Source organism: Portunus trituberculatus, chromosome 31 (assembly GCF_017591435.1).
Source record: "Portunus trituberculatus isolate SZX2019 chromosome 31, ASM1759143v1, whole genome shotgun sequence".
Classification (NCBI taxonomy): domain Eukaryota; kingdom Metazoa; phylum Arthropoda; class Malacostraca; order Decapoda; family Portunidae; genus Portunus; species Portunus trituberculatus.
This window is the reverse complement of record NC_059285.1, coordinates 19,731,363-19,758,096: the sequence shown is the minus strand read 5'-3', so window position 1 is coordinate 19,758,096 and position 26,734 is coordinate 19,731,363. Positions and strand designations below refer to the sequence as shown.

The 26,734-nt window shown below is 40.0% G+C and overlaps 2 protein-coding genes across 8 annotated transcripts in view; one reads left to right on the top strand and one right to left on the bottom strand.

Annotated features, from left to right (window-relative positions):
• The first annotated feature begins 426 nt into the window (after window positions 1-426).
• Window positions 427-15,620, top strand: LOC123511275. 3 transcript variants are annotated; one of them, XM_045267026.1, is made up of 15 exons: window positions 427-574; window positions 2,886-3,013; window positions 5,419-5,727; window positions 6,020-6,197; window positions 6,680-6,863; window positions 7,669-7,767; window positions 8,433-8,533; window positions 10,277-10,543; window positions 10,972-11,101; window positions 11,374-11,466; window positions 11,865-12,092; window positions 12,183-12,434; window positions 12,792-12,914; window positions 13,637-13,773; window positions 14,744-15,620. In XM_045267026.1, exons 2-15 carry the CDS (start codon window positions 3,001-3,003, stop codon window positions 15,270-15,272), a joined length of 2,643 nt encoding a protein of 880 aa, XP_045122961.1. In that variant the 5' UTR covers window positions 427-574; window positions 2,886-3,000; the 3' UTR covers window positions 15,273-15,620. The 3 variants fall into 3 exon arrangements, with proteins under 3 accessions (XP_045122961.1, XP_045122960.1, XP_045122962.1); XM_045267025.1 differs by having other exon boundaries at window positions 427-911; XM_045267027.1 differs by lacking the exon at window positions 12,183-12,434 and having other exon boundaries at window positions 427-911.
• Window positions 6,197-26,734, bottom strand: part of LOC123511276 (solute carrier organic anion transporter family member 74D-like) — a 52,118-nt gene continuing 31,580 nt past the window's right edge. For 4 of the 5 annotated variants that reach the window (XM_045267030.1, XM_045267029.1, XM_045267028.1 and 1 more), the window contains exons 14-15: window positions 25,765-25,866; window positions 24,837-25,216 (exon numbers count right to left, since the gene is read on the bottom strand). In XM_045267030.1, coding sequence (XP_045122965.1) covers window positions 25,020-25,216; window positions 25,765-25,866 — 299 coding nt within the window. In that variant the 3' untranslated portion in view covers window positions 24,837-25,019. Of the gene's footprint in view, window positions 6,264-24,836; window positions 25,217-25,764; window positions 25,867-26,734 lie in introns of those variants that run through there. The other variant, XR_006676733.1, reaches the window with a different exon arrangement.

Below are 26,734 nucleotides of genomic sequence, written 5' to 3'. Positions count from 1 at the left end.
TCTTTTTTACTTTTTATTTCACCTTTTTTTTTTGACAGGAGGAACAAGTCAAACTTTTGACTGGAAGGTTACGCTAACCAGCAATTGACCCAATCCAGGTAACTGAATTATAAACCGACAGCCAATATAAGTTTTTGACAGGTGACGCCAATCAGTGTCGCAAAAAACCTGAAAACAGGAGACCTGAACTTTTGACAGGTTCAATCTGAGCGCCGCTACTCTCCACAAACCCACGGGATAACATCTACGTGCCTTTCCCGTGTTGAATAAAATATACTCAGTAATTTCAAATCATGAAATTACATACTTATCAGCGTTAATTCCTTGAAGGTATAGAAATGTACAATTTTCAGCGTGTTTAATGTCAAATAAAGAAGAAGAAAAGTTAAAGGAGTAAAGTGCAGAAGTTCCCCGCGGAAGGTAAACAGACTTGGGGAAGCTGGGGTGGCGCGGCGTCTGTCTAATCATTAGCATCCTCTCTCGTGATTCTGTCCATTATCCTGATCCTCTGGCAAGTTTACTGAACCATCTTTACCTTGTTCTAATCTCGGTTCAGAGGAAGGTTGACAACATGGTGAGTGTGTGAAGCAAGTGTGTGATCGCCTGTGCCTGGCCTGCCGCGTGCCCCGACCCGCCCTGCCCCGCACTCACCTGCCCACCCTTGCCCGACATCTGCTGGCTCTCCTGGCACTACAAACTCCCTCCGAAGTCATGCTGAGGGGATGGTCATGCTCGCCCCTCCTCCCTGGGATTCACTGAGGCCACAACACATGGTGACCTGCCAGAACCTACACCCTCCTGACCTGTCTTCCCAGGCCTGTGACGCCCTCGTCCCCCTGCCTCCTTCTCCACTACCCTGGTCACCTCTGCTTGAAGTTCCTATTACCGCCACTACCTCACCTCCACTAGTTGTAAGGCCCACATCTCAGACATTTGCTAACTGGAAGGGAGTGTAAGGTTCTATGGATAGAGGAATTTAACATTCAACTAAGTTATGTCGTGACCAGCTAACATAACCATAACAGTATAGTTTTTTGAGTAGGTGAGGGTAAAAGGGCACATCTGGGATCCTAAAGTAAATTCTACAGCAAAAAAAAAGCTCACACAAATTGACATTCGATGAAATAGCTGCCACTCTCCGATGACCTTTTCTCTCTATGCAAGGTGTTGTTGGAGGTGAGGATTGAATACTTGTGATGATTTAATTTGATCGCAATAGTCATCGTCACCAGAGGAAGACATCTTGTTGAATAGCCGTTTGTTTACATTCTCTTCCCGCCAACCAGCTAATACTTCTCAGTCATTATGTGTGAATGTGTTTTGACTAGAAGGGTTCAGTCAAAACTTGTAGTGACTTGCAGTTTTAGTTGCATATTGACAAGTGTGAATTTGCTTTAATGAAGACAAAGAAATTGCATAATATGTGGTAATGGTCCAACTGAACTCCGACACCTTATTATTTGACAATTTCCATCCAGAACCATTGTATGCATGTAATACAATAGTATAAAATGGCAGAAAAATGTCACCAACCCTCTTGATGCTACAGGTGACTCAGGATTTCTTGTGATCCAGTCTTTTGTATCTATCCTTAACAAGCTTGATGACCTGTGGGAATGTGGTGTTTTTGTCTGGGCTGAGACAAAAATTATTATTTTCCAGGAATTATCTGAATCACCAGAAACACAGCAAATTTGTGACCAAATTCACTCAAGATAAAGCACATACTGCAATCACAATAATGCAAACAAAGTAGCTATGCAAAATTTCATACCATGTCAGTAAATAAATCACTACCATTGGAAAAAATAAATCTACCATGCTTTTCTAACATAAACCTAACCTAACCTTTACTATCATGCTTTACATAATCTGCTTTATTTTAGGTGATTTTCTGATCATTTACTCTCTGGAAAGTACTTGCTTTCATCTAACCCACCCAAAAATCCTGCATCCCCACAGATGTCCAAGCTTGTTGGGATAGAGGGTTACTGTCACTTTTCAGCCTCTTTATATCATTGTATTATATGTATACAGTGGGTTTTGTGAAGGTTTGGAAGAAAATAGCTTAAAAACAAGGTGCCAGAGTTATACTGGCTTATTACCAAATATAGTTTTGAGGTAAGTCCATCTATATAAATTTCACTTGTTTTGGTGCATTTTTGTCTTCCAGATTTTGGGGTTTAGAATCAATGTGATAACTTACCACCATGATTTAACTAGTATAGTGGCATTTCTGAAGTAAGCCTACCAGCGTGAGCACCCTCCAGCTCACACAGGCCCAAACCTCCAGAAATGCAATTGTGCCAAGATAATAGATTAATAGTGAAATGTTTTGAATGTGACAGTAGCACAAGTGAGACTAGTGATGCGAATGACCCTTAAACCAAGCTACAACAAGTGCTTAGTGTGCCCTCACCACCTACATCACCTCTTCCATTATACTGACCCCCTACTCCTGACACATTATAAGTGTAAGCATGTCAGCAATACACCCAAAACTGTTTCTCTGATATTTTGCACCTAAGAATCCTTACCTGTATCTCCCAGTGCTCTCTGTCACATTATACATGAAATGCTGTACTTGAGTCTGTGCACAGCTGATAGCTGGCATCATGATCCATTGTAATTGCACAGAAGTGTTGCATTGGTCAGTTCTGCAACATAGAGAAGTCATCTTGATTTTAAATGAAAGAGTGAGGCTAAGACAGACAGTAGGAAATTCCATGCACAAACCAGACATTTAATGAAGAAGAATCTGTATCATCAAGGAGACCATTGTTTTTAACTAATTCTTAACTATCCTACCCACTATTGACTCTCAAAATAAATATGCAGCAGGAACACAGTGTCACATCACCATGACAATGTTTTGCACATTACAGTAAGGCTTGTGTGTAGCAAACTACCAGGTATTGGACAGTGAGGTGCGAGGGAGAAAGACGGCCAGTAGGCGAACTGTGCTTGCCGAGTGAGTGTGGTTTTGGGAGCGGCCTGGCCATGCTGCACCTTGGTGAGCTGGGGCATAGCGTCATGGGAAGGGGGTGGGTGACAAGTGTGCATGCTTGGCGGGTGAGCAAACTCGTGTATGATTGCTTAATTGCTCTGCTCACCGTATGTTTGTCTATATCTTCAATTTTTGTGTTGCTTGATTATTCTTTGTTGCATGGAAGAGCAGCAGCAAGCAGAGCAGTGCTAAAGGGATAAATGAATAGAATAAAGGTGGTTTATTAGATGAGAGGAAAGATGAGTGATTCATTGTGATTTGATACTTCTTTTGTGTCTATGTCACTAATGCAAGAATACTCTTCATTCTTCCTATTGATCAAATCTGGAACACTTTGTCTTCTCTATTTGTCCACTTCCACAAGATATGAATTTAAGAGAAAAGTATCAAGACAACTCAGAAATCAGACTGGCTAAGTTCCAAAAAAAACTTATCGCTGCAACCTTCTGATCCTATCTATCTTTGTACTGGAATCAGTATATTACACTTGATTCTTCATGTAGTGCTTCTATTGACATTAAGCTTAATTTACCCTTCAGTGTTAAGCTTAGTAACCAATGCTTTTCCCGTGTCTATTGTTCAGTGGTATTAAACTTTAATCCCTACTCAAACAGTGGAATGTATATATATATGTATTAGCATTTGCATTAATCTAATTCATTATGTGCATTGTTTGCTGCAATGTGTTAACCAATGCTTGTGCTTGGATGGCATAAACCAACTTATAAACTCAACTAAAATACTTTTCCATTAATTTAGAGTTGATGAGAGGTGTTGCTTATTCTTGCCAATAATTTGCTCATATATAATATATATATATATATATATATATATATATATATATATATATATATATATATATATATATATATATAATACATTTATGCAATGCATCCTAGAAAGTAATCTCAGACACAGGTCTGGCTTTATGCTTAGAGTTGAACAGATTACATGAACACATCCACATTGGTCATGCTTAACTTCACAAAATCCAGTACTTGTTATAGAGCAATGGTTGCCAACTTGTGGTACGCATACCACTAGTGGTATGTGAAGGCTTTCCAGGTGGTACATGAGCACTTTAAAGGTCATATGTTATTTTTAGTTTAATTAGATTAAGTTATTCTACAAAAAAATATTTATTGCCTTACACAAGATAATCTGGCATTGATCAGCTGGTGGAGAAGAAACAAATGCATCCCTCGCATTATACTGAGTTGTGTTCTTTGTTTTTATTTCATTTGTGTGTTCAACTTGTGAATGAATTAATATTTGCTAGAATCGAATATTTTTTCTGGAACCAGGTGATACGTGGGACTGTACAGGACTTCCAAGTGGTACTCACTCAAGAAAAATTTAGGAACCACTGTTATAGAAACATAATGAAGATAGAGTTAGAGCAAAGCATTAGTTTAAGTGTTAACTTAAGTACTTGCACCTCATTTTTAACATCACTGTATGGCAGATTTGTGAATTAATAGCACTGACTAATGTTTAATAATATAAAGTAACACTGCTGTCTGATCCACATCTAAATAAATATATTGTGCATGTTTTTAAATTCTTCCAATGACACTCTATGCACATTTTTATATGTTTTGTTCATATTTTAACACTGAATGTATTGTGTTAAGTAATGGTGAGTGTACAGGTCTTGTATGAAATGCCCTGCTTGTTTTTGTTTGTTTCTTGACACAGCCTCTCATGTGCCTTGTGTGTGGTTTGCATTGGTGTGTGCACTGATTTGATGTCATTTTGTGTCTCTTATATTTATATTCTCTTTCCATGTTTATTTGCATTGTTATTTACCTTGTGTGTCTTGGTAAGCAGTATTTTCAATGACAAACATGATGTCTTTGCTGTGTTCCAGGTCCAGTGTTAAAGATTATTTTTTTTATCATCTGTATCTCTTTCAGTAAAAGGTTCTTAGATTGGTTCATATTGCTGGTACTTAATGATATACTGTATACCAGCTTCTACAGATAAATTTTCAATGTAATATAAATCCACCAAGACTAGTAATTATCTTTAGTGCAAGGTATTAAAATGCTCCATAACTCTAAGGTTAATATTCTAAGATGAAAACCTCAATAAATCATGCTCCCATTCCTTCCTTTATGACCTAACTCTGCACTAACTTCCCTTCCTTTATGAGCCAAACATACACTAACTTCCCTTCCTTTACAACCCAACATTATTTACACTTAAATTACTTTTTTTATGATCCAACCATGCACTTAACTTCTCTTTCTTTACAACCCAACCATACACTCAACTTCCATTCATTTATGACCTAACCATGCACTTGACTCAAAGCATAACACTCAAAGATAAAACACTATATCAAATCACAATCTCTCATTTTGCTCTTAATGCCTCAGCTATGCACTGATGCCTCCCTTCTCACACAGAGGAGGGAGTGGCCATGCCAGGTGGCCGCAGGAAGTCTCGAAAGCCTCAGAAATGGGAAGACTTTGTAGCTGATGAGGAGCAGCTTGCCTCCTTGGAGAAGGAGCTTGAGCAGGAGGAGGAGGCACGCAAGCTGAGTGTAGAGGAGATGGATGGTGGGGATGACTCGGATGGAGAAGCAGCACTGAAGATTGTGGTGGAAGAGGAAGAGAATATTGTCAAGGAGGAGGAGGAGGACCCTCAAGAAGAAGAGTTGCTGGAGCAGGTAGAGGAGACAGTGGATGGAAAGGATGCTGCAAAGGTGGAGAATGGTGAGTGAATATTCTCTCTCTCTCTCTCTCTCTCTCTCTCTCTCTCTCTCTCTCTCTCTCTCTCTCTCTCTCTCTCTCTCTCTCTCTCTCTCTCTCTCTCTCTCTCTCTCTCTCTCTCTCTCTCTCTCTCTCTGATCAAAATGAAAGACAAAAAATACACATTATAACCTAAACACATCACACCTCTTCACCTCTTTTCTCTCTGTTGCCATCCATCAGCACAAGAGACCTACTCCCACAGTACAACACAGCTCACATGAACTCATCACATGCTCACCTTTACTTGCTGCAGGGGAGGGAGAAGCAGTGAAGGGGGAGAAGGAGGAGACGGCCACACCCAGCATCATCGGGGACTGCATCACGTGTGGCATCCAGCTGAGGGACTGGCCTGCCACACACAGCCACTTGCGCTTCCACCGGCTCTCCCACGTGCCAGACTGCATCAGCAAGAACAATGCTCACACCAAGAGGTACATAGATAGTGTGTGTGTGTGTGTGTGTGTGTGTGTGTGTGTGTGTGTGTGTGTGTGTGTGAAGTGATTAAAAACTTTCTTGTGTGCTGGTGCAGCAATTAAGGTCATATTACACTGGATTAAAAACTTGCATAAAAGTACTAATATAGTGTTAAAATGAAATGTAAAAGTGACACAAATAAGATATACAAGTTCAAAGTTAAAAGAATACAAAAGCTAAAAACTGAAAACTACATATTAAGCAGACTTAGATTTTAATGCATTTGTAAGTGAAGAGAAGATGTATGCAATGTTTGCAATACAAAAGGAGATGAAAAGAAAACTGTACTAGGAACAGAAAATATAACCAAATGGACTTGAACATAGAATGTAGATAAGTAGAGACTTAATTAGTGTGCCAGAAAAAAGAAAGAGATAAGAGTTATGAGGAAATGAGATATAACTACTTAATTTCCTCATCTCCCTCCATGCTTCGCCAGAATCAACTGTCAGGTGTGCCAGCGGTCATGTCAGACGCAGGAGGTGCTGGCCTACCATGCCTACACTGAGCACTATGTCAAGCTGCGCCAGGCCAAGACGTGTCCCTTCTGCTGCACCACCTTCTCCTGCCTTGACGAGTTCCTAGACCACCTTGACATCACAAACATCTCCTTCAACTGTGAGGTGTGTCAGTGTGTTTGTGGCTTCACTTCTCACTTGTTTAAACAATTATATTTTTATTTGTTTATTTATTTTTATGAAAGGCAAGCCAAGGGCAACAAAAATGGCAAGTAAAAAGATCCATTGAGATGTTCCCAAAAGAAAGGTCAAGTGGTTAATAATAGATACATTATGTGCACAATGTTTCTTCAGTTTACTCTCACTGTATGGATGTGATTCATGGTGACAGGTATGTATATCATGTAATATAATGGAAATGACTGAAGATATTAAGCTTGACTCATGATTTTTTTATATTAGTTATTTTGAGCAGAACTCCCTCACAACTTGGCATGTACTCAAGTTGGGTTGTGACAACATTAAACTTATAATATAATCCCAATAAGGAAAGTTTCAGGCACAATGAAGACTGGAACTTGATCTCCAGGTGTGTTGTTTGTTATCATGTGAGATTAGTGTATATGTACCTTAAATAAGCATCTGGTATGAAAATCTTTGTTTTTGTTTATAGGGAGCAGAAATGTCTCAGGCTATTTTTTTGTTTTACATTTCCTTTGCTAAGTGTGAATGGTGCATTACATTCGGTGTGCATTTGGTGTGTGGTGGTGGTTTGTTGGGGGTAGCCTGTGTGGGATTGTTTGCCTGGTATATAGATAGATGTTGCATTTAACTAGTCTCCACACATAAAAGAAAAATATTTATGGATAATTTATATCTTTAAATTGAAAGCCTATAAATATTAAAAGGGTATATATCACAGAATCAGTCATTTATCTGGCAGTGATGAGACATAAGCTCCCTGTTACAGATGTGTGGCATCTCCATGACACAAGAGCACAAGTTCTACCAGCACATTGTCTACTGTAGCAAAAAGACCTTCTCAGGACTCACCTCCTTGCCATGCTGTGTAAGTGTCCACCTGATGAGGTGTGGTGCCCCTCAGCATCATCTGTAGCACTTGTGTCTGTGGTGGTCACTCCAAATTCATGAAAACCCACAGATACTGCCATAGCATCATTATTGGGTGTATTGTCATGTTAACTTAGATCTCATCCTTGAAAAATAGGTATGTGGAAAAGGTCAAATATGCATGTAGTCAAATTGTTCAGATTCTTACACACACACACACACACACACACACACACACACACACACACACACACACACACACACACACACACACACACACACACACACACACACACACACACACACTTAAAATTACATTACATGATATTAGATATGGAAACAGATCACAAAGTTGCCTCAAAGCACCTACTATACTACAAGAAAGTCAGTAAATACAATTATATAAGTTAAAAGATGGATAGATTTTCCATATTTGACAATATTTTTAAATGGAGAGTGTAGTATTAGGATAAAAAGAGAGACTGAGAATATTTATCACCACAGTGTTTTTAAAATAAGGAGAAATACAATGTCAGTTTAGAATTATATCAGTTTCACATATATATCACCATTCTGTTCCATCAAATAAGCATAACTTTCACTGCAAAAAAAATTGAGGGTGGTGCACAAAACTACAATATAACAAGTGTGTGTTGCCAACAGGTGTGCGGTGCTGTGACGAAGATCAACCGTCTGTATGATCACCTCACCCACCACAGCACACAGCTCAACCTGGCCTTTTACCTCTCCAATACCACTAAGGCGTAAGTGTGTGTGTGTGTGTGTGTGTTTCACTGTTTGATCTGCTGCAGTCTCTGATGAGACAGCCAGACGTTACCCTACGGAACGAGCTCAGAGCTCATTATTTCCGATCTTCGGATTGGCCTGAGACCAGGTGTGTGTGTGTGTGTGTGTGTGTGTGTGTGTGTGTGTGTGTGTGTGTGTGTGTGTGTGTATTTGTGTGTGTGTGTGTTAGTAAATATTGATATATACAATACAGTAAGAATCTTAAACATTTTTTCCTGAATAAATGATCCCTTGGTGTATTTTATTATTAGATATACTTTTGAAATATTATTTCCACCCACATCTATCAGAATACACACACCAGCAACCCAATTTTTACAGATAATTTTCTCTTTTTTCATTTCTGAAGCACACTGTTGTCACTTTAGGTGATGTTCTTTTGCAGTGCACTCTTTCCCTTATCTTCGCATAGATGGCCTTCATATGAAGTTCATCTTTTTCTGTTCCTAAAAACACTTTTCCCTGCCTTCCATCATACTCATGTCCTTTAGATACCAGTCTACAGCACACCTTAACACACGTCCACACTATCAAGCGTGCCCACCTGGGCAAATCTATTATACACAAGCTAGGAGGCTGAGCAACAGGCACAAAAGTGATCAGAAGTGAGAGAACAACAGGCAAACATTAACGAGCAGCTGCTTGTGAGTGAGCTTAGATGAAACACCAGAAACTGTCTCACCTGGTAGATGGTGCAAAGCACTAAAGGTTTCTTTGGAGCTAGTGTAGTAATCAGTGTCACATTAAAGTGTAGTGTGTGTATCATCACGTCCTGGTGTCCTTTTACAAGTGTAAATAAATATGCAAACACTTAGTGGTCCAGACAAGATACCATATGGTTAATTGACATTTTCTATCAACAGCCTTGTCTTTGGAAACTGTTCACATCCATTTTCATGGTACTTGAAGAAATTATGTTCATGTTCGTCATGGAGCCCTTGATAAATAGTCACATGGCTTCCAAGCTCTCCTCTTCTTCGCAACCATTCTTTGCACCACAGACACTTCTGAGCTCCGGCTTGTTTTTTCATCATCATCTTTTTCATATACACAGCAAGAATTATGTCACATAAGGCTACTTTCTTTTTCTACACAATGTTGGGCATGGTGGTACAGGTCTCATATCTCACTTGTGGAAGTGAAGCCACAAAACTGTAAAGTGGCATCAGTTTACAACTTTGCCTGCTAGTCTTTTGCTTGGTGAACGAGTAGAGATTGTGGGCTACACTATATCTGGTAGCACTGTTTGTTACCAGATCCCTGCCTGTGGCATTTCCACTTTTGATGTCATCATCCTTCATTCTCACTACTCATTGTGATCTGGTATCAGTGTTTGCCCGGGCAGGCATGCCCAATTGTGGGCCGTAACTTTATAAGTCTTGATCAGATGGCATAAATCAATTAGGATTTCTGAGCATTCTTAAAGTAAACAGAGGAAGACATTACAATGCTTTTAACTCTTTCACAGTTGTGGTCATTCTTTTTCAATATTAGAAATATTGTAAAAAATTGCTTAGCAACACAGAAAGAGATAATAGGTTGATGTCTTTTAAAAACTACATATACTCTTCCATCTTCTGTTCTCACAAAGCAATGTTCCCCTGCCTTCCTTCACACTGATATCCTTCAAATTCTGGACCTTCTGTTAATGCAAGGCACTTTATTCTTCCTTCACCACATCAGTTTCCTTCTCTGCACAGGCCCAATAAGCGCGTGGTGGAGCCATGTCCCCCAAAGCAACAAACACGCTTCCGTCCATTCTTGTGCGAGATGTGTGACAGGAGGTTTGTGGTGTACAGTGAGTACAAACGCCACATCCACTCTCACAGCAAGTCCCGTGCCTATGTTTGTACCCACTGTGGCCGCAGCTACTGCCAGAAGAATACTCTCATTGTGCATCTTTACTCTTACCACAATGCCTCAGCCAATGCAGAGGAGGTGATGCCCAGGGAGGACACATCACAAAGGTATATATGCTCTTACCTAATGGTATCCTTACAGGGCTAAGTCAAGCTTGTAATGTCTTGTCTTCTAAAGTTAGTTTGTTTTATTAATCTTTCAACTTTATATCTATGACTATTCCATTGATATACAACTTCATCAGTCAGTGAATTTCATTTTCTGATTTCGTTGTTAGGGAAACTATATTTCATTACATCTATCTTTGCTCTTTTTTTTTTTTGTACAATTGTATGATACAGAAAATAGAGGTTTTAAAAAGGACAGATTGCCATGACAGAAAGATTGAACAAATTTGGTTGTAATTCCTGTTGATCTTAAATGCAGGGTATCCTCAATCTATGGCCAAATGCATACTAACCACTTCTAAGCATAGATAATTGATGAAGACAACCTTGCATTTCCTATTTTTTCTCTCCCTCCCATAACTATGCAGACGGTGTGAGGCATGTGGGCGCATTGGCTTTGCAAATGAGGAGCTGCTGGTGCGTCACTGTGTCATGCGCTGCCCCAGAAGGAACAACCTGCAAGCATCCTTTGCTGTTATCATTGCCAGCATTGCCAAGGTGGGTCAGCTTCATGTAGTCCAAAATCTTAATTAACATTATGGATCAAAATGTAAATGATATATAAGTTGTCAATAAACATGTATTTTTTTTATCAACTCTCCCAAGTTCACTACCTGTTCCACTATTACAGCATGCACAGGACAGTAGAGGACCACAAAATAAAATAAATAGCATCTGTGTTTACTTGTCATGAAGTGTGTCTGTTATTTCATAGCTGAGGCACCACACAGTATGAACAGACCCATCTTAGTGAACATCCTTCCCTTCAGAACCAAAACACCAGCTTTGCAGAGACCCTGCGCAGCCCAACAATGGTCACTTACCTCAAGTTGGGTCTGGAAGCCTGGCAGACTCCAGCCTTTGTGAGTACCACAAGTATGTTGCAGGAATAGTCTACACCACTAGCAATTAGGATTTCTGAACATTTTTAAGTAAACAAAGGAAAACATTACATTGATTTAATTATTTTACAGTTATTTTCCAATATTTGAAGTACTGTGTTATATTGTTTAGAAACATAGAAAAAAGGAGAATAGCAGGTTAATATTGTCCTTTTAAACTACATATACAGGTGTAGTGTAAAAAATATCTAAAAAGTTGTAGGCAATCATGGAAAAAAATTATCTAGTTGAGAAAAGAATTTAATTAGGGCTGTGACCTTGTTAGTCACTAATGTACACACTTCACCATCTCTAAACCACTGTATAACTGCCTTTATCTTTTAACAAGCAGTGACTCTTCCCTCTCTTCCCCACAATAGGTGCGGGACTACCTTGGAGCTCTTCAAGCAGCTGCATCCAGTCCATCCATGAACCTTTCCACCACCCTTGATCTCACCACCTCCACTGCCAGCACCACCACCACCACTACCACCACTCGCAAGGATTCAGTAGAGTTCACAGACATTCAACTCCTGGCTTACCTCACTCAGTTTGAAGAGAAGAACCGGGAGGAGAGGGAACAGATGATGCAGAACTTGAAAACAAAGGTAAGACTGAGGGCCTCGACAATACATATATGGAAACTGATGCTGATAGTGATGATGGTGAGGAAACTAACATACTGGTAATGGTGGCAGGGTGACAGCAAGTGGGAAGAAGGAAAGACCCTCCCTCCAGATGACATGGAGGAGGAAATGGAGGAAGGTGGAGGGGAGGAGTCCTTGCTTCCCTTCCTGTGCACCACCACATCCACCCCTTCCTCCCCTCCCACCACCTCCTGCAGCCCTCCACTGCCCTACCCCACTGCAGCACCACAGATCAACCATGCCTCCCTCATGCAACACTTAAGGCGGGGCTCTGAGAGGCGCAGCACCAGTGAGCATGCACAGGTGGGTTCCAGTGACAGCTGAACAAGATTTCTACATTGTGATAAGGAGAAACAGTCTGGAAAACCTTGCTAATCATCTTCGTAGTTTTTCAAAACAAACAAAGTGCTTCTGAGTAAGTCCTTCCCCCTCCCCACACAGAGATAGGAAAGATTGGTATTAAGGGGACAAAGACTTGACATGTAAGAGGGCATGGGGAGGAAAGGAAGGTGTCTAAAGTAATATATATAAAAGTTCAACCTTTCCCTTTTAATATTGATAACCTAAAGTGAACTAGAAATTTATATTTATCAATATATAATAATTGTGAGAAATTGACCATTTGTAGCATGATTATCAACCCCTCTCTCTCTCTTTCAGGGTGGAGGCCAAGGTGAGGCAGCCAACTCAGTGGACATCTGTCTGGTCACCTCCACCACCAACACTCAGGTCACCATCACACCAGCAGGCCACCACCTCACTCAAGACATCAGGCCCCCCAAGGTAATGCATCCTATCACAGACTTTGCCTCACAATTATGAAGCTCTCCTCAAAGGGTTTGGCCTCACAACTTACTGCTTGATTTTTAAATTTTTTTTGTATTTATTTATTTATTTTTTTTTTTTAGTAAAGGTTTGCAGTGATTTTTTGCGGTAAGATTTCTTGGAACTTAATTAGTTTTTTAAGGCTACAAAGAAAAATTATTTGGCATAACAGCACACTTCTTAATCATAGTTTTTTATTTTTTTTAAGGATAAAGTTGTGCAGTGGTCATGTACAATAAGGTGTATGTGACATGCATGGTTAAGCTGCTACAGAGAAGTATTTGGATTCACATCTAACTTTGTGATCCTTGCATATTTTTTTTGTGTGGGTTATGTTTTGCAGTAGTGTTATTTGGTAAGGTCTGTCTGACATGGATAGTTTTTTTTTTTTTTTTTTTTTTTAAGGCTACAGGAAATACTGTAAATCAAGAATTTAAGCATCTTAGTTCATTCCAGTGTTTTTTGTAAATCACTTTGTATTAACATCTCATAGTGGATTTACCCGTCCCTTTCATTACTTCCTTCTTTATGCTTTGTCATCCTATCAAAAAGTCAAGATAGAGAAAAGATAGGCAAATAAGATGTGTTTTTATCCTACATCTTTTCCCTTTAACTTCCATAGTCTTCCTTTGAGTCTCCCATCCCTTTGCCCCCCAGCATTGAGACCTTTCATCCAACAGATAGCAGAAGCCCTGACCCACAAGCCGTCCATCTCAGAGATCAGGGCCCAGTACCCGGGTGTCACTGTGCTGGGGGATGTGGACTTCTCTCGGGTGCCTTTCCTCCTGATGGAGATGAGGGAGTGCATGAGTGATAGGTGGGTGTGTGTGTGTGTGTTTCACTGTTTGATCTGCTGCAGTCTCTGACGAGACAGCCAGACATTACCCTACGGAATGAGCTCAGAGCTCATTATTTCCGATCTTCAGATAGGCCTGAGACCAGGCACACAACACACACCGGGACAACAAGATCACAACTCCTCGATTTACATCCCGTACCTACTCACTGCTAGGTGAACAGGGGCTACATGTGAAAGGAGACACACCCAAATATCTCCACCCGGCCAGGGAATCGAACCCCAGTCCTCTGGCTTGTGAAGCCAGTGCTCTAACCACTGAGCTACCGTGTGTGTGTGTGTGTGTGTGTGTGTGTTTAAATTTTTTTTGTTTATACCATGTGGGCTTTTCATGGGAGATTATGGGCTAAAGGGGATACTTTTTGGGGTACCTCCTACGTCAAAGCCCACCCACTAGGAAACCATTACCCCGAGTGAGGAAGCCCAACCAACCTACACTCAGACCGTGGAGGGGATTCGAACTTGTGCGCTTGGAAACCCCTCGGACCCCAAAGCACACATGGTTCCACTGTACCATGGCAGTCCCCTAAGTTAAGATATAGATCATAGTTTACAAAGAGAGAAGTTTCATGTTTGCTTTTTCCCCATTTCAGTTGTACTTAGCTATTCTATTCAGAAGTGTTTCTCTCATTACAGCATTTTATGAGGACAACAGAGATGATTAGCCAGATTCTCAAGAGTGTTTCTCCTGCTAATAATGTAAATGTCTTGTTAATCTGTCACCAGATTCATTAGAACGTCCTTGAAAACCCATTTAACTTTAACCAGACCCATTGAAAGTAGTGGAGGTGCAGCAAGGAAGCATTTCAGAAAATGGTTGTTAGTGAATTAAGTAAATCTGAGTACAGAATGTCTTTAGTGGATTAAATATATCAGAATGTGTTTAGTGGATTAAATATATCCAGTACAAAACATTGCACTCCTTTTCCAGGCATGAGAGGGCAATGGAGGCAGCTGGCTTCACACAGCAGGACATGCAGAGGCTGGAGGTGGAGGCTCAGTTGCTGCGGGAAGCCGAGCCATTTTATTTTGAGGAGTATCCTAGCAAGGGAAACAAAGAGGACAAGAACTGCCTTGCTGCCCCACCCAGCCCCATCACCCTCCAACGCCTCACTGCAGAGATTGATGACATGTATGAAGGCAGCAGAAAAGAAAATGACATGATCTCCTCTCCACTAAGTCCTGATTCTACTCAAAACAAGATGAGAGAAGAAAACAGCCTTGACAGCAATGCTTCCCAAGCACACACAGACTCTCCATCCCACTCTCCTCATAGAAAAAGAGCCAAAGTGGAGACAGAGACAGATTCTAGAACCCCTCCTCCTAAAAAGTGGGGTGGTGGTGGTAGTGGTAGTGGTGGTGGTGGCTCTGCTTTCTCCTCAGCTGGCCAGGAATCCGTCCCTCCCAAGCAGCTGATAGATCGACTACTCAGAGAAGCTCAGGCACTGGCCGAGGGCTGAGTGGTCGCTGCACATCATGACTCAAGTGTTTATAGTTCTTAAGGATGTTGTTGATGATCTGAATGAGGCTTTACAATTGTTGATGCTTATTTTTATACTATTGTAAGTTGAAAAGTTAGATCTGAATTTACCGGTGAAACTTGCCATTCACAGTCATCTCTCTACATACATATCAAATCTGGCAATCATAGGGCAGCTTTTGTCATGCATTCTTGTTGTGCATTGACATGTCAGATCTGAATCTTTTGCATTGACCTTTTTCTCCAATTTTTTTGACAATAAGAGGTCTGAATGCACACCAGTGTTCCTGTCAGTCAACATTTTGTACAATAAACATCACACTGTTGCTTACTTTGTTTCTTTTGACTTGATTTGAATTTTGCTTGTGTCTGCTCCTTGCAATTTCTTGAAAGTGGTGGTCACACTAAACAAATTCCTACTTGTTCTTTTTTGTGGATCTTACTTCCTTAACCATACTCTAGTCAAAAGAGAAGGGTTAGCAGAGGAGTTTGGTTTGTTTTATACTAACAGATGAAAAGTGAGTCTTATAATAATGGATGAAAAGTGAGAAAAGACATATATGTTATATATTACCCTAGATTTAGATGATATATAAAGGAGATCATGGTTACTAGCAAAATGAATGAATATGGGTCCTTAATTATAAATGATACCCTGAGCAAATAAAGTTTTTTTTCTCTCTCTCTCTCTCTCTCTCTCTCTCTCTCTCTCTCTCTCTCTCTCTCTCTCTCTCTCTCTCATCGTTATGCGAGTGTTGAATAAACCAGTGTTCCATGCACTAAGGCCCTGAAGCCCTGTTCACAGGAGGTGTTTTCAGAAATGCAGTAGCAAAGTTAATGGTAGCTATAGGATTGTTCATATTTCACCGCTGCAGGATTGTCATATCCCTCGCAAACATTTCTGTTGGGGGGCAGTTCAAAAATACACTGAAGGCTATTGTTAACACACAGCAGCAGCCAGCATTTATTTTTTCTATTCTTATATCCTAGCCTATAGCACCTGTAGGTAACTTGAAGAGTATAAGAAGCGCTGGGTAATTCTTAAGAAATACACCTCCACACATATCTTATTAGTCTTTTCCCCTCTCCCTCAACAAGCTTGGGGGCACGTGGAGAATCGGGGGTTTTGGGGGGGAGGCATATTTAAGTGGTATATGGAGCCTGAAAATCTAGGAAAATTTCAACTGCGCACACAGATGTCTCTGTGCAACTGTATGCCCAGCTGTGCCCCGCTTACGAATACATATAACAAATTCCCATTGGCGCAGTTCGTGCTGTTAAGAGATGGTAGCACGTCATTGGACAAAAAAACTATAGACACAAAAAGAATCCTATTCACCAGTTACCCACAAACCCCAGCTAGAAACAAATGCAAGTCAGTGCACTGCTCATTTCCGAGTGTGATGGAGCTCCGTGGCTCGCCGAACACCGCACATTAATTTTGAAGTCTTGTGTACGACACACTAAAGGCCCGTCCCCCAAGTAAAACCACAAGAAACGTATTGTGCATTAAGTACTTTATCACTAAATGTGAGTATTTTACTGCCTCCGGAAATATAGAGGTGATTAATTACTGGCGGAAAGCACTATAACGTCAAAAGCATCATTAAACGTCATAGACTTAGGAGCATGCGCAAAAGCACCCTGCGCGTAAACCAACGCACGAACGCACGCAGTGTAACTTCACCACGGACAGGGTAAGCAGGACGGATCTCGGGAATACTGGAGAAACTTTAACATTGTATTGTAACCTTAATATCAACGAGCGATCAGTAAAACCTTTACAGTCATGTAGCTATACTATTTACACTTCTTGAAAGCACACTTTAATGAAAATAATCTTGGAGGCGCTGTCCTTAAGGTTTTCCGCCCATATCACAATCCAAGCATACATTTGGTGTAACCACATAGAACATGGGTGTCATGGTGACATGTAGGTAACTTTAAACTTTGCTACAAAGGGCAAAGTTTCAAGGCCGTACTTGGTGGGATTCGAACCTACGCATTGATATCAGCCCAATCCCACACTCACTACCTTATCCACTATGCCACCGCCTCCCTATAATTTTGTGCTCCCTCATTGACTGCAACGCTACCAATGGGAATAGAGAATGTGCCTTACCTTGGCATGATTTTGTGATGGTGGTTTTGAGGGTGAGAGTATAGGACAGTGTGAAGGTTTCACCGAGGCAACACTGGAATATTGGTGGGTATTACCGAGGTTCTTTCTTAAGTGCAGGAGGTGTGTAGCCCAAGACAGCCAGGAGTTCTCTGGTCTCCTCTAGCAGACACAGGTATTAAGTCAACTCAGTGCTTCGTATACTAATATTCACACACTGAATGTCGAAGCTCTAAATATGAACTAATGAAACCAATGAAACTGTAACCCTAGTCATTAACCCATTTACATACTTATACCATCAAAAACATTTCAATCATTAAGTAGGTAATTCAGATTAAAAATTATCACCAATTTTTTACCAACATTCTTCAGTTACTGAATAATTTCCTTTCATGTTCTCTTAAATAATCAATTTATGTTGGTTGTGGTTATTAAACCTATGGAGGAGGTATCAGTAGCCATCCCGGCTTAGAGGTTGGGTATAATGTTGGGTTTGGTTAACCCTTGATCGTTGGCAACGCTGCTCATCAATATCACAACAGCGCACGTGACAGCAGCCATCAAAAATGCAATTTATGTATTTGTAGAGATTTTTATGTGTTTTGTTGGTTTGCAACATCTTTTGCAACTTGCAATACTTGTTGCAATGTTCCCCTAACTCAAAAAATCCTAATTTCTAACAGGTCCCCCACAATTGTTGGGGATGAGATTATATTCTATCAGTTGAAGAAAGGCGGACTTGAAAAGTATACATTTGCGATAGAAATCACGTAGAACATCAGTCAATTCACAGAATGTCTCACCAGAAAAAAAAAAAAAAACATAAGCCACTCTAGAAAATTATTTGTTGGGTGTAACTGTAAACTGACCAATGAAACATGCAATCAATATAAGAACATAAGAAAAGAGAGAAGCTGCGAGAGGCCGCCAGGCCTATACGTGGCAGTCCTTGTATGTTTAAAGCTACCTAATTCCATCTATCATCCCCATCCATGAACTTATCTAATCTTTTAAAGCTCCCTATTGATTCAGCACTGACTACATGACCACTGAGTCCGTTCCTCTCATCAACCACTCTGTTTCTTCCCGTATTCATGTGGCCCGCCATCCAAAGGCGTTAGGGCCCACTCCACCCCTCCTAGAGGTGGTAAAACTACACATTGTTTCTTCCAATTTCTTTCCTAAACGTGAATTTTTCAAGTTTAAACCCATCATTTCTGGTTCTGTTCCCACTACTGATCCTAAGAACTTCGCTCATGTCCCCTTTGTTAAAACCTTTATACAACTTAAATACTTCTATCGGGTCTCCTCTTAACCTACGTCTCTCTAAGGAATGCAGTTTGAGTTTCCTCATCCCCTGTATCTTTTTAGTCATCTTCCTTTGCACTGACTCACCGGGGTAAGAAATTTGACAAAGAAAGAGGGACAAGAACTTTTACAAGGCGTAACACCCTTCTATACGATTATTTTCAAACATGTGACTACCAGTAGACAGATCTCGTATTGGGAAGCATTGTATTGTATTAAACATTTGTCACTATTTGTTTATATGCTATACTAGTTTTTTTTTTTTCGCATCTCGCAAAATACGGGGTAAGAAACTTTTTAAATTTTTCACAGAACTAAGGGTGTACCTTTTACCCTGAGAGTGAAAGTAGGAGTTTGGGGTAATAATTTTGCTTGTAAGGGGTGGGTAGGTCCTCATAAGCAGTAGGAAGCCCCACCCCCTCCTCCCTTGGAGTTATTGGGGTGCAAAGATATTCTCCACCTCCTTGGGGCAAAACATTTACTGTAAATTTTTTACCCAGTCAGCAAATTTTGGGGGAAATTGGGGAATTGGAGAAAAAAAATTGCACCACTGATAGATATGGTTTGAAAATGTTTTTTTCAGGTTTGAAATAGTATTACATGATATCTTTATTTTTTTTTTTGTCAAATTTGTTGAACTAACAAAGGATAAAAGGCTGGTTCTCCTGATTCTTGATGGTCATGTGAGTCACACAACTCTTGAAACTAAACTGTCAAGAGGTGATCAGATCAGTATTGTTCTTCTGCCTCCTCACTGCACTGATGTGCTACAGCCACTAGACAAAGTGTGTTTTGCACCTCTGAAGGACTATTATGACCAGACACTCATCATATGAGCATGCATCACGAGAACCAGTCTCTAGACAGAAATTTGTTCAACTCCTTAACTCAGTGTTGGCCAAAGGTTTGTCTGAGGAGATTGTACGCAAAAGTTTGTCTTCTACAATTTTTTTTTCAATTGATAGAAACAAATTTGATATGTCACGGCTCAGCAGGTCGAAGGTGGAAGCATACAATCGATGGATCCTTGCTGGCTGACACAAGACTGAGGAAGGCATTCCTGCTGTACCACCTCCTCAAGAAGACACAGGATGCCACCATGCTTGGTACTTCAAAGACAAAATACAGTACACCGCTCGGGAAAACATGTACACCTTTACCCACTGTAACACATCCCTCCTCTTATTCATCTGGAAAGCCAAAGTTCCAAAAGTGTGTCAGTATAGTTAGTCATGCTGCCTGTACCTTCACAGTCTTCAAGAAGTTGCAGAGACAATTGGGAAAGCTGTACAAACTAAAAAGTCCATGCAAAAAATCATATCCGACCGACAACATCCCCATCAGGCCAAGAAACCTGGTGCTCGCAGAGTCAGTGTAAGGAAAAGGAGCCACAGTTCGAACACACGAGGAAGTAATAAGCAGCATTGAGGAAAGAAAAAAGGCACAGAAGGATAGAGAAAACTAAAAAGAAGCAGAGAGCAGAGAATCAGACACAGAGAACTAGAGAAGAAACAACTGCAGGGGAAAAGACCACAGCCCAGAAAAATGGAATAAAGAATGCTGCTGCTGCTGATGATGATTCATCAAGCATATCAAGTGGAAGCTATTGTTCAAAAGAATCTCGTGGCTCATCTCTGGATGTGAACTTTGACAGGATCTGGCCAGAGAGTGATGATGAATATGTAGACGAGGCTGCTAGTGAGACTGAGGTACAAAGAGCAAACTCCACTGAAGATACACATGTAGTCACATGTCTGTGCAAATTGATGATGAATCAATAAATAAATATTTTGCTGTGATTTATACTAAACCAAAGAAACAACATTACTGAGGAAAAGTAACAAAAGTTTTCAGAGAAGATGACAAACTGCTTGTGAACAAAGTTGAAATGGTGTTCCTACTTTGCAGCAAGACCCTTTCCTCATGCCAGAAAAGATAACATGAGAGTGGCCACCAGTGAAGGATAAACACTTCATAGACATTGATTACAGTTTCATAGGACCATGTGTTCTCCTGACTTGTTAAAGATGGCTCGTATAGATTTGATAATGTAAAGGCAAATGACCTCATGAAAAAAAAAAAAATGTAGTGTGTTTACTGATATATGAATGCTGAATGATAATTTGAAGGAATTGAGGATTGTTTTGTTTATAAAATGTTTAATTTATCATAAAAGTTAACATTTATGTTTACGTTTGATACAAAACAATGGTCTACGTCTTTTCTGGACTACATTTAAAGTGTGGAATTTTTTCCCCTAAGAATTTTTGTTCTAAAGAAAGAGAAGTGGTGTGTTCAAGGTAAAAATATTTTTTTTAAATAAGAGGGAACATTACCAGTGGATATTTAATGGTAAAAAATTTTCACCAGAGCATGGGGTATATTTTTTTTACACTTTGGGGCAATAATTTTGCATGGAAATTCTTTACCCGGTGGGGGCAAATTTCTTACCCCAAACTGTGGGTAAGAAATTTCCTCCATTTTCTTTATATATATTTTTTGTGTTTCACGCAAGATTTAATGTTATGTTATCATGGAGTGTAAAAGGTTTCTAAGTACTACACTGAGGTATCAAAATCTGTCCCAATTAAATAAATAACACAGGAGATCTCTCTTTTCAAATTTGGCAAATTTCTTATCCCGCCCAACTATATATCCTTTCTATAATGTGGGGACCAGAATTGTACAGCATAGTCAAGATGTGGCCTGACCAGCGCCAAGTATAACTTTAGTATTGCTTCGGGACTCCTGCTTTTAACATTTTTGAAAAGGAATCCTAGTACTTTATTTGCCTTATTCCTGGCCTCAATACATTGCTTCCCTTGACCAAGATCAGAACTATGACTCCTAAATCTTTCTCATACTTGGAACTTCCTAGTGCCTCGTTATTTATCGTGTGCCTATTGTGTGAATTATCTCTATACCTACGTTCAGTAACATGCACTTGTGAATATTCAGAGCTGGGCACTTCCGTACCTCGGTCCGCACCTCCGCTCTTCCGTACCTGCGGACCACCAAACGAGGTGCGGAGGTCCTAAGTGCGGAAAATTTTCAAAAGTGCGAAAGTAACAGGTACGGAAAGGCGACATTTTAATTCCGTACCTCCGCACCTGAGCCATGTGGGGAAAGATGAAAATTTAAGTGCGTACCTCCGCACCTGAGACAGGTGCAGAAAAACGACATTTTGAATCCATACTTCCGCACCTGAAATTTTCAAGGAAAAATAAATAAATAAAGATGACAGTTTGCACTCCGTAGCATTACTTTCGGCCGTTGAAGGTCTAAAAGCATGCTCTCTCTCTCTCTCTCTCTCTCTCTCTCTCTCTCTCTCTCTCTCTCTCTCTCTCTCTCTCTCTCTCTCTCTCTCTCTCTCTCTCTCTCTCTCTCTCTCTCTCTCTCTCTCTCTCTCTCTCTGTTGATGATGATGATGATGATAATAATAATAATAATAATAATAATAATAATAATAATAATAATAATGATAACAATTGGGCCGCCGTGGTACAGTGGAACCATGCGTGCTTTGGGGTCCGAAGGGGTCTCCAAACGCACGCGTTCAAATCTTGTCCACAGGCTGAGTGTAGGTTGGGCTTCCTCACTCGGGTCAAGGGTTTCCTAGCGGGTGGGCTTTGAGATAGGAGGTACCCAAAAAAGTATCCCCTTTAGCCCATAAATCTCTTGAAAAGCCCAAATGGTATAAATAAAAAAAAATAATAATGATAAGTTACAATGACTTCCAGTTACTGCTAACCGTACATACATTACAATGATTGCAAGCATACATAATCCCCATTTCGTTACACACACACACACACACAGTGAAATCATGGAGAATAAAAGTAATGTTAACTTACAGTGGATATTTGAAAATACTAAAGGTGAAGAAGATGCAGTTGCTTTTTTTCAAGAACATAATGTTATTGCAAGTAAAAAACAGTGCAGAAAAAAGCATGATATGGAATTGAAGAAAAGAAATGACAGTTTTGGTTGGAGATGCAGCAAGAAAATGTGTGAGCAGGTCATTTCCATTAGCAAAGATACTTGGCTAGAGGGTAGTGTACTACCACTCAAGAAAATAATATTGATCATATATTCCTGGAGTAAACAATATATTACTATTACAAGGAAGAACTAGTGATCAACCATAATACCATGGTGGATTTCAATAACTATCTAAGAGAGGTGAGACTTACAAAATAACCTAACCTAACCTAACCCTTAACCTAACCTAAACTTGTTTTTTCTATTGTATATAATACTGAATATTACGTCTTTTTTTTAAAGTTTGAATTCCTTCAGTAATAGATAGGAAGAAAATAACTTTAAAGGCAAATAACTCAAAAACTATTAATTTCTCCAAACAAATAGTGATATTCGGATTCCACGGACAAAAATACATTAAAAAATCTATATCAAAATTACTTTTAGCGCTGTACGCCAAACGGAAAAGACCCTAGGCGCGCTTTAATTGTTTTTGGTACGGTACCGGAGGTGCGGAGGTGCGGTACCTGACCGGGGAAAAATTTTAGGCGCGGAAGTGCAAGTACGGACTATCTGCGTTTCGAGATCAGGAGGAGCGGTACCAGACTACCCGATATCCAGTAACGCGCCATCCTCTGCTAATATTGAACTGCTATTGCTATCTATCTGTCCATTCTTTCATCCTATTCAAATCTACCTGCAAGGCAATGGCATCCGCAAAGATATGTCATGAAGTCACCAAAAAGCAGACCACCCTCACCGTCTCCTCAACATACTACGGCATGTAAGTATTGTCTGAAGCTGCAGGTTAGTGAAAAAACCAAGGTTTCAAATAGTCGTCTCAATGTTTTCCAAGGCAATTATACACTACATCACCATAGGAAGCGCGGGCAAATAGGTAGCTTACACTGAATGCATATTTTTAACTTCATATAATGTGGAACTCCGAAATATTTATGCATCCCCTCCCCCGACTGCTTTCAAAAGGCCCTTATTGAAGTTAGAGGTTTATTGAAAGAATATTTTACGGTTCTAGATATAGATTATCAAAATTTCTACATTATCAACAGAAGAAACGGTATAATTCTAGTTTCTGCCCATACTCTCCTTTAGCCCCCCCAACAAGCTTGGGGACAGGTGGGAATGCGGGATTTCGGGTGGGGAACATGAGGTGCGTCGGAAATGCGTATTTTTGCATAATTGGGAAAAATTCCCCTCAAAAAGTCTACGGAAGGTTCACGACAAGTTTCCTTAGGTTTACGTTAGGTTAGGTTAAGTTTAGGTTAATGAAGGTTTACATTAGGTTAGGTTAGGTTGGGTTAGATTTATGTTATGTAATGTTAGGTTAGGCTAGATTTATGTTAGGTTACGTTAGGTTAGGTTAGATTTATGTTAGGTTACGTTAGGTTAGCGTCTTTGCTAAAATTTATTAAAATTTATGGAATTTATACAAATTAGTTAATTTACGAAAGTTGTAGTGAACCTTCCGTCGAGTTTAGGATGGCCATTTTTTTCGCATCCCAGTTACGCAAAAAAATCCGCATATCCGACGCATTTCATGTTCCCCACCCGAAACCCAGCATTCTCACCTGTTCCCAAGCTTGTTGGGGGATGGAAGGGGGAGTATAGGTATAAACTAGAATTTTACCGAAGAAACACTCTTTAAAACAAGGTTCATCATTTTTGTGGCCTTTGAAGACAGTCGTGGTGAATAAGGCGTTTCAAAATACTGGTCTTACCTTTAGGATTCAGAGTAATGCAAGTTTCAGAGGACGGTGGATTTCTTCATCGTCACCAATGAGATAAAGCAGTTATATACAGATGCTCCCGTTCACTGTTCACCTCAGACTCTGCATCACTTTGATAAAGATACCCCTTCGTCTCTATTCCGTCGCCACAGTACTCACACAACACTCGTTATCAAATTTAATGCAGTCGCCAGTCGATATTGTGTCCCCGTCTCCACTGCAGGGAATTTGGAAAGGAAACTGCGCACGCATTATATGAAACGAATCGTCGAGACTAGTTGGTCGAAACTCTGAATTTCGAACTCAGTGATTCGAACGAGGATAAATATATATGTTATGCTCAAAAATACCTTAAAGGTGTAAAAGGATGAAAGGAAAGGTAGCAAAATACTACAAAATTTATTACCGAAGTCTAAAAAAAGCTTGGGGGTATAGATATGAAAATAGTCATATGTAAAGAACTTGGTATCATAGTAACTGTCTGTGTGTGTGTGTGTGTGTGTGTGTGTAAAACGACTGCCTGCCTATATACACCTATTTATACCTGAGTTGCTTCATCTCTCCTTCGCTATGTTATCACACTTCCCATGAGCGAGTCTGTCTTAAGCGGGATCCCTTCCTCTGAGTTCTCCTCCTCGTCCTGCTTCTTCTTCCCGTCTTCCTCTTCGTCGTCCTCCACCTCGTCGTCTTTCAAACCGTACAGGTCGAGCTTGTGACTGTTCAGGAAGACGATCAACTCTCCACCAACAGAGATGAACAGCAACACTGCAATGAAACGGAGTGATTGACGGCCATATTCTGAAACACTTTTACATTAGAACCTCGGCTATTTTCAGTTACACGTGCTTATCAGGGTAAATTTTACGGTCCTTTAGTGACAAATTATTAAGATTTTAAATTTCCTCATTATTTTTAGGAGAAACACTCGTGAAAACCTGGCTCATCATATCTGTGGTCTTTGAAACAGTCGCGGTAAAACACCAAAAAAGTTTTAAAAAACGGGCCTGCAGAAAGACGAAAGAGTGACAGTGTTGGGTTGAGAGACAGGATCAGTAGTAAGATAATAAACATTATACCGGGGATGGACATTTCACTCATAGATATTAAGTTTTATACGTCTTTCTTTCTTTCTATTTATTTCTTTATAACATTTATCTTTCTTCCTTCCTTCTTTATTTCTTCCACATATATTTCTTTAACAGTTAAACCTTCGCCTGTCTAATTCTGCCTTTAAATTAGAATAACAGTATGAGTATTGTATACGGACATATCTGCACTGAGCATCTTACACACACGCACACACACGCACAGACCTGCAGGGACCAGATGCAGAACTCTACGGAAATGATCAGAATCGTAGAGCCAACAGTTGCCCGTCACACCACAGGACGTCTCCCACACCACGCATGCCGAGTCTGTAGAGAGAGAGAGACAGGTAGAGACAAGAAAAGAGGATGCAAAGTTATAGCTATCTTGTAGACTCTGAGAGCAGTGACGACGAGGTTTAAGACAGTGATGATGGAACGAAACAAGATGGTGTTTTAGTTATACATTACGAGACCATTAACGAGTGAAAATAAGTAAAGAACAACGATGAAGAAATGAAGATGTGGGGTTTCAAATTATGAAAGCAATGACGAAAAGATTAAGGAGCAGTGGTGAAGTGGTAGGGGGGCGAGCGGGGCGAATGCCACGGGCAGCACATTTCTCAGGGGGCGAAACAAATGAGGCTACTGAGACTATTGATGTTCAGACAGTTATTTCAGACTTTGCAAAATTGAACGTGCGCAAAGTATTGGTTTAAAGTTCATGTATGTCTAATATGTTATATGTATATGTAATAAACAAAAGTATTATACCTAATTTCACATTTTCATCACTTTCTGGGGCAGCATTTTCAGGTTTCGCCAACATGTAAATTTCTCTCTCACTACGCCACTGTTAAGGAGTATGAAGAGTATGAAAGGGACATAAAAAACAGTAGAGTTGTAGACACGAAGGCAATGACGATGGAAATGAACACTGAGGATATGAATTTGATATATATATATATATATATATATATATATATATATATATATATATATATATATATATATATATATATATATATATATATATATATATACAAGAAGGAAAAGCTGGCCAAGGGGAAAAAAAAAAAAAGGCTCACTTAGTTGCCAGTCCCCTTACAGGTCCAGAAGACTTGGCCAAAAGAAAGGGATAAAAAAGTCTTGAAACCTGCCTCTTAAATGAAGACAAATAATATGAAGTTGGAAATAC

Excerpts from the sequence above, each read along its gene's own strand:
- LOC123511275 (XM_045267026.1), top strand. Across the intron at positions 11,102-11,373 it reads TCATTGCCAGCATTGCCAAG|AACCAAAACACCAGCTTTGC; the intron begins GTGGGTCAGCTT and ends CCTTCCCTTCAG. Across the intron at positions 13,774-14,743 it reads AGGGAGTGCATGAGTGATAG|GCATGAGAGGGCAATGGAGG; the intron begins GTGGGTGTGTGT and ends CTCCTTTTCCAG.